At 38.5% G+C, this 12,908-nt stretch overlaps 1 protein-coding gene across 2 annotated transcripts in view; it reads right to left on the reverse strand.

Annotated features, from left to right (window-relative positions):
- Window positions 1-12,908, reverse strand: part of luzp2 (leucine zipper protein 2) — a 134,068-nt gene that overhangs the window by 49,816 nt on the left and 71,344 nt on the right. For both annotated transcript variants that reach the window (XM_067389420.1, XM_067389421.1), the window contains exon 2: window positions 674-785. In XM_067389420.1, coding sequence (XP_067245521.1) covers window positions 674-785 — 112 coding nt within the window. The remainder of the gene's footprint in view (window positions 1-673; window positions 786-12,908) is intronic.

Genomic DNA, 12,908 nt, shown 5'->3' on the forward strand with positions numbered 1-12,908 from the left:
AAGAGCAAAAAGTGGGGCTAAGAGACGAAATCTACTATAACAACTTTCAGTATTACATGTCAATGAGGCGAAAAAACGATCTCAACCCTAGACAGCAGGTTATCACTGTTTTTCATGTTCGTGAAGTAAATATATTTACACAGCTTTTTAAAAATGCTGTGTGCCGGTGTTTGATATTCGTTTGACCAATTAACATACATTTATGTCACTGATAGTTCCTGTAGAGCTGGTTTAGACCCTACTCTGAAGTAGGAGCTAATTTAGTTCTCCCAAAAGGAGTTCCTGGAACTAAAATCATTGCTGTGGTGCGAACATGGCAAAATCTGGGTACTTCAGCCAATAGTTCTAGGAACTATGAAAATGATCCTCTGGTGTGAAAGCCCCTAAAGTCTTTAGTACCTTTCTGGGCCTTGACAGTGGTAATTTAATTGTTGTCTGTGGAGGAATCAGAGAGCTATCAGATTTCATCAAAAATATCAAAATTTGTGTTCTGAAGATGAACGAAGGTCTTACTGGTTTGGAACGACACGTAGGCGAGTAATGAATGAGAGAATTTCATTTTTGTGTGAACTAGCCCTTTAAATCGTGTAACAAAGATGCACTAAAATGGATTATTTAAATTTTCAAATCACCATCACATGAACAGCGCTGAAGAGGCAGGAGAGGGTTTTACCTGCAGGTTCCCCTTGATGCTGTCCAGCTCCTTTGAGGTTTTGGAGAGTTGTCGTAAAATTCCTGTCCTTTCTGTGAAAACCTCCTTCAGCTTCTTCTCCAGCCCCTCATAGCTACAGGAAAAGAAAAGAAATAGAAAGATGACTTCTTTAAATCTACGGCATGCCTGGCAAATTCATTCTGCACGGCAGGTTAAAGCAGCCTGGAGGATTTGAAGCCATTGTGAGTGGATGATGAACTCAAGAAAACCCAATAGTTGATCACGAAAATCCTGAAAAACAACTCGCGGCCTCGCCTCAAAGTTACATCAAGGTCTGTTTTAGGATTTCTTAACATCTAAGGCAGCAGACAGAGATGTTTAAAAAGCCATTCGGTAACACTATGACATACATACTTTATGTACGTTAAAATATTAAGACGATCTCATTGGCCGCAACTGCTAAGCTACAAAACATCTGGCCTCACCCACATAAATACACACATATACATATTTATCAGGATTTCAACATTTTGCCAACCCAAAAAGACAGACACAGCTGTGCATAGCACAAAAACAGATATATAACGTGCCGTGATTTTCTTTTTGTCATCGTCCCAAATACAAATCATAAATAAGTTATGTAGAGTAGTCAAACGCTTTCAACAAAGGGCTCTTTGCCAAAGCATCCTGTGCTTCTCATAGCTGAACCTTTATGTCAGGGAAACCAAAGCACAGTCATACTAATCTCCATCATAGGAAAGCAACACCTGTGAAATAAATAAATCATGCTGGAAGGCATCATGCCTATAAAACTCCCACAGTGTGATGTCTGTGAAACTGATCAAGGGTGTGGGCTGGAAGAGACAGGTAGAGATAGAAAAAATATCATTCTCTCTCTACTAGATTTCAGTTGGAGTTTGGCTCATCTAGAGCAGACCTGTGAGAGGTCAATAATGGAGTCTGGCTCAAACAAGGGGTCAAGGTTTGGCTGGTTAGTGTGACCCAGTTAGCCTCTGCTGGTAAATGGTGCAACTACAATATCTGGCAGCAAGAAGCACCTTCTCTCTCTTCATTGACGGCCATTCAACCAGAGTTGTGTATGGTATGTGTGACGAGCAGGGCGGGCGAGAGCCGTGAGGGAACGGCGCGAGGCCGGTGACGCGAGTGATAATGAGCGTCACCTGCGAGGCGTGCCGGCCTCGAGTCTCTCAGACCAGGCCTGGACTTTATTTTATGGTTTATTATGTTTGTGTGGCCGGCAGACGTCCGCGAGGGTCTGCCGGCATTACTTTCGTTTTGTTTGTTTATTTTATATTAAAGTTTTGTTGAATGTTAAAAAAAAAAAAAAATGCTGGGTCCGGCTCCCATACACACTGCCGCTCGGTCCTCAGCCTGCCAAGAGGCTCTTCTTCGCGGTGCCATGCGGTGGCACTGGACGCTCGGTGGACGGCCCGATCCTCGACCGCCTCCTGGCGGCCGGCGATGGCTCCTCCGACTGAGGGCAGCCGGCAGCGAGTCCCCCGTCCCCTGCTCCTCCCCTTCATGGCGGACGGCAGCAGGCTCCGGCCCACGGCAGACGGCGGCGACTCCTCCGCTCCCTCCAGGTCCAGGACGGCAGCCACCCCACCTCGTCCCAGGAGCACGGCATCCGGGTCTCCGTCCCACCTTTCACTTGGCTCCAGCACCACCGCCTCGGGCAGCCTCTCGCGGTCTTCACTCCCGCGCTGCCCGAACTCCGCAGCACCGCGATCCCCCTCAGCAGCGAGGGCTCTCCAACAGCATGTCCCTCCTTCCTCCCGGGTTTCGGCACCAATGTAACGAGGTTAGTAGATGGGGGAAGAAGGAGGCGGGAACCGGTGAACTTTGAACCAAACTTTAATATAAAATAAACAAAGAACAAAACGAAAGTAATGCCGGCAGACCCTCGCGGACGTCTGCCGGCCACACAAACATAATAAACCATAAAATAAAGTCCAGGCCTGGTCCTCTCTCGTCCTTCACTGATGTCGCTCCTCCTTTTATGCCTCCGGAGCTCCTCCGTGAGAGACTCGAGGCCGGCACGCCTCGCAGGTGACGCTCATTATCACTCGCGTCACCGGCCTCGCGCCGTTCCCTCACGGCTCTCGCCCGCCCTGCTCGTCACAGTATGGTACTGTATTTAGCTGTGCACATCATTATTATTTTAAAATGAATGTGCCCTCATAATCTCTAATCAAAATAACTCAATAGCAACATCTCTTCTCTGATGTTTACTGGCATGAGAGCGGGACAACTCATCACTCACATTAGATCAACCAATAGCAAACCATTCAACGATCCAATCAATTCCCCACGGACAAAATCAAGTACTGCTCTACATTGTAACAGTCACTGCCTGTCACAAGGTTTATTGTATTTATGGTTGCTATGTTCTTCCTGTACTCTAGGGGGAGATGGAGCATACTCATTATGGTATATAACAGGAAACAGTAGAGTAAATGGTAGGGTCTGTTTGATAGTGGCTGCGTTCAAAAACCTAGGTAGCTGTCTTGCTGCCTCGCTGTCTTATAAGAGAATGACTTGTACGGCAGCGTTTGTACATGAAGGCACCTCACGAAACAGATTTCGGACAGACTTCTGAGGCAGCCTAACGTTTTAATGATCTACAGCAATATAGCGCGAGCTTTGGTGAGACCTAAACAAATAATTAATTATTACAGTAGTAATTTCTCGATAGAAATGTTATCAAAATTGAAATATGTTGGTCAAAATCGTACATTTATACACAAACTGAGCAGCAAATGCAACTTTCGGACGCCATCTTTATTTTTCTAGCTCAACTGTCACAGAATGGAAAGCACAGGATTGTGGGATATCAAAGGCAGCTAAGGATACATCCATGCTTCCTTCAAAAATCAATCTGAGGAAGAGATCTCATGAGAGAGGAATTGAAGCTAACATTGGATTCGGATGTGCCTTCATGCCTTCTTACCGTGAAATGTGTCCTCAGAAGGCAGCATTTTCCAGTTTTCGGACGCAGCCAGTGCCTCGTGGTTGTTTGCTACCCGTTTACGACCTGTTTGCCTATCCTGTTTAAGAAACTGTTTGTTTCCTGCTCAAACGTAACTTTAATGTTTGTATCATTGTCATGAACTTGCATGGAATGTATTTAGTTTAATTGGTATATTGTTTTCCCTTTATAGAGGATTTTGCTGTGATGTAGCTTTTGCTAATCAACTATGGCTACTTCTACATGTTTACATACACACTGTGTTGCTGAAGCCACCCTTGGTTCATGTGGTGTGAAACTGAAATTGACCAAACATTCAACAAACGACCTCATCAACTTCTTCATCCTCTGTAACCATACTCAACAAAAGATAACACTGATAACATCCTTCAATTCCTGAACTGTTTATGCACATACACTTTCCTTTGATGAAATCGTTGAATTGTATATGTATGTATATTTTTGATGACTTGTGGTATTGTGAATATTGAATGTGAATTTTTTTTTTTGAATACATGCTAATTGTTTGTTCAAGACTTTATTTATTAATAGACCTTTCTTGCACAAAAGACGATCTCCTTTTCAACTCTTGTAGCTTGACCTGTGCACAGTAACTGGGATGGTTATAATTTTTTTTCTTGTTGAAGAAGCCATTTCACTTCAGCTACATGCTGACTTTAAGTGGTGAACAGTAACTAATTATTCTCACTTTGTTACTGTACTTAAAAGGATAGTTCATCCAAAAATTAAAATTATCCCATGATTTACTCACCCTCAAGCCATCCTAGGTGTATATGATTATTTTCTTTCAGACAAACACTATATGAGATATATTTAAAAATATCCTGCTTTTCCTAGCTTTATAATGGTAGTGAATGGGGGCATGATTTTGAAGCTCAAAAAAAAAGCATCCATCCATCATAAAAATAATCCATACGGCTCCAGGGGGTTAATAAAGGCCTTCTGAAGTGAAGCGATAGGTTTTTGTAAGAAAAATATACATAAAAAATATACCCTCTGCTTCACTACCTTTATAAAGCTTGGAAGAGCAAGGATATTTTTAAATATATCTCTGATTGTGTTTGTCTGAAAGAAGAAAGTCATATACGGCTTGAGGGTGAGTAAATCATGGATCATTTTCATTTTTGGGTGAACTAACCCTTTAAGATATTTTTCAAGAATCTGTAATTTATTGGAGTATTTTTACTTTGGGAAAATTTTACCATTACTTCACTACATTCCAAAGCATAATATCCTACTTTTTACCCCACTACATTTCATAAAAACATGTCGTTCCTAGTTATTTTGAACTGAAGCAATTGTCACCCCCTCTGAGACACGATATCGATGTCCTTATTTTCAATTAACCTGTTAAATTGGTTTGCAAATCACACTGAACTATTAATTCGTGAATTGGACTGATCCTATTGCATCTGTTGTCGAGTCAACAACTCATGCCTGTAGTTCACAACTCACTGAATTCACAAGTCTGTCTCAAAATGAGCCAAGAATGGGAGATCGTTGAAGCTTGAGTGCATGTGCGCCTGATGGCACAAAGTGTACTTATCGCTAGGACAATACTTTCTCAATACTAGATCACTTTTCTCAAAACTCTTCTTCAAACCAACTTTCAGCTTGGCACATCAGTTACATTTTTAATTTTGCAATCAAATTACACTAAAACAACCAAAATACTTCTTATGTCTCAAATCCACTCATTCTTACGTAACACTAGCAAAAGATGTGACCCAACAAGCAAACTTTGTAATAAAAGCATAACATGTTTACATCACAGTACAAAATGATTCCTAAGTTGTCTCTTTTTATAAATGGTAATGAAACTGAAAGGCTAACACCCATGTAGGTGTTCAGCTACATCTAAATGTTTGAATAGCATTTCATTTTACCATTTTTATATGGTGTTACTGTAGAAATGTCTTACTCAGTTTTGTATTATGTTCGGTTTTGAACTTAAAGGATTAGTTCACTTCTGAATAAAAAATTCCTGATAATTTATTTACTCACCCCCATGTCATCCAAGATGTTCATGTCTTTCTTTCTTCAGTCGAAAAGAAATTAAGCTTTTTGAGGAAACAATCCAGGATTTTTCTCCATATAGTGGACTTCAACAGTTACCAGTGGGTTGAAGGTCCAAATGTCAGTTTCAGTGCAGCTTCAAAGAGCTCTACACGATCCCAGACGAGGAATAAGAGTCTAGTGAAACGATCGGTCATTTTCTAAAAAATTTATATACTTTTTAACTACAAATGCTCATCTTGCGCTCTGGGATCCACATGCATGACGTAATCACGTTCATCATGCGTGACGTGGGCGGAAGTACCGATCCAGTGTCTACAAAGTAAATGTGCAAAGATTAAGCCAAATGCCCTTTTGAAAAAAAAGGTTAAATAACGATATCGAATGATTTTGAAGTTTTTACCGTGGAACTTCCGCCTATATCTCATGTGATTTGATGTACACTGTAAGTGCACATTCAGTACAATTAAGAGCACTTCTTTTTCACAAGGGTCAATTCACTAGCAGCATTTAAAAGGGGCAAAGAAGACAGTTTTTACAAACCACATGCTACCTGCGTCAGCCAAGCAGCTGCCATTAGATGACCGGGAATGCTAACGGATAACTTTCTCCCAATATCATCAACATCCTTTGGCGCAAGAACAGCTTCATCGACACAACAGTGCAGATAACCACAGAGTCTGGATTATGAGGAATAAATTGGTCATTACTATCACAGGTTAATAATTATGCTGTGACCTCTTTCGACACAGCTGTTTTGGCAGGCTCTCATACGAGAGAGACCACAGAAAGTGTTCTAATGAGAATCAGCCTGTCAGACAAACAGGCTTATAATCGCACGCTGCACTCCACAGCTCCTCATTGCCAGCGATCGCATAGTTCTGATTAAAGCCACACCATGTGAAGGTTGACGATAAACCACAATCCTTCTTGAAGAAAAGGTGGCTAGCTGTAAGGATCTGCCAGAAACAATCTGCACACATGAATGGTGATGCTGTCTGAAAAAGTGATTGTTCAGGATGAAGGGAGCTTTGAATAACAGCACACGACAGGCAGAGAAACAAGCAGGCGCACACGCAGCCTCATTAGACAGAACCTCCCTACCCACCCAGTACGTTTCTGTGCTCGACTTTCAATTTTATGAATCTGATCTTCCTCCGTAATGAAGAAGTGCTGAGCCCTGGTCATTAAAGTGGAAAGTGCTGAGTTTCACAAGTCCAGCGCACGAGCTGCTGCTACAGCTCAGTATGGATATATAGGCCTTTACTGAGGTAAAGATCAGATGGAGTGTGACTGGGCTTTAGCCAACAAGTCAGGAAACATCGCTCCTCGTCTTCCATTAGCCACTGTTGGTCTGAACATTTCCTGTAAAACTAATGGCTTTACAGTGCAATTTTATGTGTTTTCAGAGTGATATAATAAAGATATCGTAGCACCCTGAATATTATATATAAGACATCTTCACCCTTTATGCCCAGGCTGTCATACAAAGACATTATAAGAACATGCAAAAACAAGAGAGAATCAATGAAATATTAATAACAGATTATACTGTAGTTAGTGTATGCCTTTTTTTTTTTTTTTTGGTGTTATAGTAAAATAAAGCCTGTGGCTGTAGTTTACCCCTTTTTTGCCAAATATTTTTGTTAGAAAAAATAAAAGTTTAGTGTTTTGTTCTTCTCTCATATTACAAATATTTAAAAACACAAAATATTTTACTCATATTTTGATGGTTTATTCGAACTTGTAGGGTCATTAAAAACAAATCCTCAAACCGATCCCCTCTGGATATTACTTTTGGCCACTACTTTGTTTTTTATATGAATCAGTTTTAAAAAGTAACAAATTAAAACACACCTAGCATTTAAAATTTGTAATCATAAATATATTCGTACATTCAGTTCTAAATTAATCCAGTATAAGCATGAGCAGGTGTAGACATGGGAAGTCGGGGAAAAAAACACAGCACTGATAGAGTTTTTTTTATGTTAAATAATCCATATTATTCACAGAAAGTAAGACTAGTCCTATTTTGATATGATCTAAAACTAGACTAAGAATAGCTGTCACACGTGTAACTATTTTTTTTTAAGTCAATTTCAAAAATAGTATGCACATATAGTTATGGAAGTTGTTTCCGCCATAAATAATAATAACAATAATAATAAAAAAAAAAATTAACAATTGTGATATAAACTCACAATTGCGAGTCAGAATTGCGTGATACAAAGTCAGAATTGTGAGTCATAAAGTCAGAATTGTGTGATATAAAGTTAGAATTGTGTGATATAAAGTCAGAATTTTGTGATATAAAGTCAAAATTGTGTGATATAAAGTCAGAATTTTGTGATATAAAGTCAGAATTTTGTGATATAAAGTCAAAATTGTGTGATATAAAGTCAGAATTTTGTGATATAAAGTCAAAATTGTGTGATACAAAGTCAGAATTGTGTGATAAATTTTGTGAGTTATAGTCAGAAATGTGCATTATAAAGTCAAAATTGTGAGTTATAAAGTCTGAATTGCATAAAGTCATAATTGTGTGATATAAAGTAAGAATTGCGTGATATGAAGTCATAATTGTGATATAAAGTCATAATTGTGTGATATAAAGTCAGAATTGCGAGTTATAACATGCAGTTCTGACTTTCCTCGCAGTTGCAAGTTTTCATCTCGCAATAATGACTTTATATCATGCAATTCTGACTTTTTACCTCACAATTGCGAAAAAAGTCAGAATTGTGAGATAAAAAAATCAATTACCTTTTTTTATTTTTTTTTTATTTAGTAGCAGAAACAAGCTTTCATATATAGTACCTTACCTAAAGTTTATTTATAGTTTTCCTTGCAAATACAATAGAGAATAAAAAACTTCTGTAGTGCATTTTTAAATACTTTAGTTGAATAGCTGCGCTCAAACAGAGACGAATGCATCCTGCAGCTGCTGAGCATTATGACCAAACATCTGCCACTACACATCCTGTTCGGCTGTGTGGGATTTAATGTCCTCTATATATTTTCTGCATGCTTTGAAATTCTTGGTTATGTCAATTTTGCATTAAATATGAATGAGAACAAAAAGAAGGAGAAAAGAGAGATAAAAAGGGAAGCACTAAATGAAAAATTGCTGGGGAAAGCCACATTACTCCTTTTAAACAAGCTGCAGTGCTGGGATGTCAGAGTATCTTTTGTATCCATACCATTTGCTTGAATATCAAATCCTTATGCGCTGCCATTCTTTGAGCCAGATAAATGTGACAGCAAGCAATTGGCAGGAATCACTGTGGCCACAGACAAATACTGTAAAGGTAGAGTAATAATGGAAATAAAAATTGCGACTGGAGCTGCCCATCTAAATTCCACACTTTCTAGCCTATTCATCTGCATAAAACCCTTCCACAGTTGTAGAATGCAAATAAATATGCAACAGCTCATACAAAATCACGCACAAAGAATTCAATGCCACAGGGAGGAAATAAACAGAAAAAGGCAAATCAGCCCTGTTTAAATGCTCTTCATAAACACAGTACAGTTTATATTAGTCCACTGAATGACCAGGACAATAGCGTGTAATGGCAAATGCAACAAAAACCAATTCACATGTAAAGCACAAGAACTATATTTGAGTAGAAACACATGAAATGAGTTTGATGAGCTTAGACTGCACTGAAAGGGCATGCCAGAAAGCTTTGAAATACATGGTTGCCCAAAATCATTTGTGCGGTTGGAGCTAAAATTAGGGCACTTGTCATACTGCACATATAATCTGTTACTATGAGACTGAGTTTAAAGGGGGCGTGAAATTTCCAATTCATGTTTTCATGTTGTTTACCATTTGCAGTTGCAATGAAACGCTCATCTACAATTCTACAACGCAATAAGCATGCTAACATCTGGAAACAACCTGTGCCCAGTGAGCTCTTTACTGCCTCTGTTTCAGTATTCACATCACCGTCATTCTGCTTTGCTAGAAATTACTTGAGTTTGAGCTTTAGAGTTGACTCATAATTGCTGGATATGTCATTAATAATTTGTCCCAGGCGTAATCTTGAAATTGAAATATAATCCATGATGCATTATTGAGCATTTCATTCAGGCATTGCAGACGTGACCAGATATGTACCAGCCATATCGTGCATTCCTATTAAATCCTGTTTAAAATAACTAATTAATTGAGGTATTTCCGGAAGGTACCGGGGTTGTTTGCTATAGATTTGTTTTGACTCAATTTTCAACTCTAGACATGTGATATGATTCTCTCCAGCTGCTCTCTTGTCTGGTAGGATGTTAATATGTGTAATAATGCCCAGCTGGAGGTGTCTAGAGCCCCCAGTATTACAGCCAGACTGGTAGTGTTGTCACAAGATCTGGAAGATATTTTTTAGGCCAATTTAATACCTGGAATACATTTTGTACCTCTCTGCACATTGCTAAATATACGGCAGAATACATGCAGTGAGTCAGTAAGCTGGTGTATCCTAATGCAATAAATTATGTCCTTGACAAGCACTCTATGACTATATATTACATTGTCTAACACTGGTTATTTTTGTTTGCCTCGTAGGATTAGGGTGGACATATACGTGTTGATGATAAAGAGCCTGATAACACAGTGTGCTTCGATGAGTTTGGAAAGGCTGCACTTAAAATACAAATGCGTCATTAAACTTACAGCTAGAATCAAAGATGAAATGAAGCCTATTATTGTGGTACACAACAACAGTCACTGGAATTGTCAGATTGTGAGCAATTAAGTCATATCGCATGAGCGGGAGTGGTGTGGCTCTGCATATATGCAACTGTAATCAGCAATTTGAATACTGTTGTGTGTGTGTGTGTGTGTGTGTGTGTGTGTGTGTGTGTGTGTGTGTGTGTGTGTGTGTGTGTGTGTGTGTGTGTGTGTGTGTGTGTGTGTGTGTGTGTGTGTGTGTGTGTGTGTGTGTTAATATTAAGTAAATTACTAGGGCTGCCCTCGACTAAAGATTTTTCTAGTCGACTAGTAGTCGTTCATCTAAGCGATTAGTTGACCAATTGCACGTTTATATTAATAAACCATAAACCATATAAATCATAATAATGCATATATAGCCTATAATACATAGCCTAATCAGCGCTAAAATGCATGCATAAAGCTTGCAGCAGAACACCGGCAAAAGTAATGATTATGAATGTGGCATGAAAAAAAACAGAAGGAGACTGTCTGAACATTTTAATAATTTATTGATAAACTAGTGTTTTGTTTGTTTTCGGCTGCAGAGATGAAGTTATCTCCGCAGTAGTGGACACGCCTATATGCACGTTTCATACAGATGACATAATCTGAGAATATTTGCTTTAGATTTGAATTGGTTCATTTAAAAGTAGACATTTCTTTCCATAGATACATTTCTCGTGTCTGAGTTTCGGTTCATTTTTGTGGCACGCTCAAGTTCAGTTGAGACCGAGATGGTAGAAAGCACATCCTGTTTATTTTAATTATTTTACAGAAGTCCACATCTAATGGATATTTTAAAAAGTGATTTCTGATGGATCTAGTCACCTGTTTTGCTCCTTAATCATGAATGAATAGGTGAAGTAAATGATTCAATGAATCACTGAATTAGTTCCTGGATGAACTGTTTTTGAACAAGTCATTTGAGTAAAAGATTATCATTTGTTGGCCCCAACAGAAATACTGATTTACTGTAATATGCAGAAAGTATCAGTGAAAAATTCCACCACTAAAGGATTCTGATTGACTGTTAATGTTTTTATCATTCATCAGCTGGAAAAAATCATTCTAAAAATGAGTCCAATGTTGTTCCTCTATGTTGATATAGCTATATATGTAGCTATGGTGTGGACTTAAAATAATGATAATTAAAAGTTTCAGTTACCATTCTTGGTGTGAACGGGCTTAATGCAAAGACTTTATATTTAAATACAAAATGCACATTAATAATGTAAATATTAGCTTTTACGCTATCAGTAATCTTGCTTAGTAGTAACTTAGTTTAATCACAGACCAGTTTTACCCATGCAGAAATTTTGTGTTTTGCGTGTATTCCAAATAATCTTCCTATCAGGATAACAATTAGTTTTAAATCTGACATGGAGGTAAATACAATTCTCTGAAAAAGGCTAATTCATTGGAAGAAAAAAGGCCCTGGGATACTAGGTTCACAATTCAAAGGTGTTTGTAGCAGTGATCAATCAGCAAAGAGCAAAAAAGAATGAGTGATGCTTGGAAATCGTCCAGCCCCATACCGAGCCAAAAGCAGTTCAGCATGCAATGCTGCAATTTCATCCTACAAATCACAACTCAATATGCCATACTGACCAGACTTGACAGATTGCTCCACTAACATTATATGGAGGGAAAAAGTCACAGGAGGTACACAAATCACAACTGGTGACTTCCTACTTCTGTCCTTACTTCCTAGAAAATCAGCATTTGGATTTAATTTAAATTAATTTCAAGTATGATTGCCCTCATCTCATATTTTCAAACACCTGAGACATTACAATACTAAAATGACTAAAGTCGTAATCTTGTTAGGCAAGAGTAACTGTCCCTGGTTAATTCACTGGGTACGCATTTTAATTATGTCGCATAGATTACCAATATGTTGACAAGAGTCTTTGTTTCATTCCAAAGGGCAGTGAAACATTAAAAATCAATCTCTTTCCATTACCCTCAGATACCTGTATTGACTGGCTCACAGCGTCTCAGCGTCCTCACATATGAGAAAAGACAGCAATCTGACAAAGCCCGCAAAGACAAAAGAATGACCTTTTGGGTTTAGTGTAAGGAAGGGCAAAGTGTCGCTGTGGGATGGTTCAGGGCCTCTGTGCTCCAAAGGCAATTTTCAAAAGCTCGGGACACACGTGTACACACTTTCTCCAGTGAAGCGTTTAGGAGCGCTGCTCTGCTTCAATGATCCTTCTTGGAAATGTAATTTGATTTTCTTTTTTGCCATTTTGTGTTTTTAAAGAAGAGGAAAAAAAAAACACATTTAACTATCATACGACAAAATGAACCTGTACATAACTGAATCTGCTCCTAAAAAATGTCAAGGTTTTTTTTACTGTAAAAAACTGAATATTTAAAGTAACGAGAAGATTCTGACACCCATATGGTTTGAGAGAAATTGGATATAAAAATATTCATAAGTCTAGGATCAGTAAGTGTTTACTTTCATCCTTTATTCAGCATACAATTTATTAAAAGTGACAGTAAATACATTTATA

Source organism: Chanodichthys erythropterus, chromosome 7, assembly GCF_024489055.1.
Source record: "Chanodichthys erythropterus isolate Z2021 chromosome 7, ASM2448905v1, whole genome shotgun sequence".
Taxonomy (NCBI): domain Eukaryota; kingdom Metazoa; phylum Chordata; class Actinopteri; order Cypriniformes; family Xenocyprididae; genus Chanodichthys; species Chanodichthys erythropterus.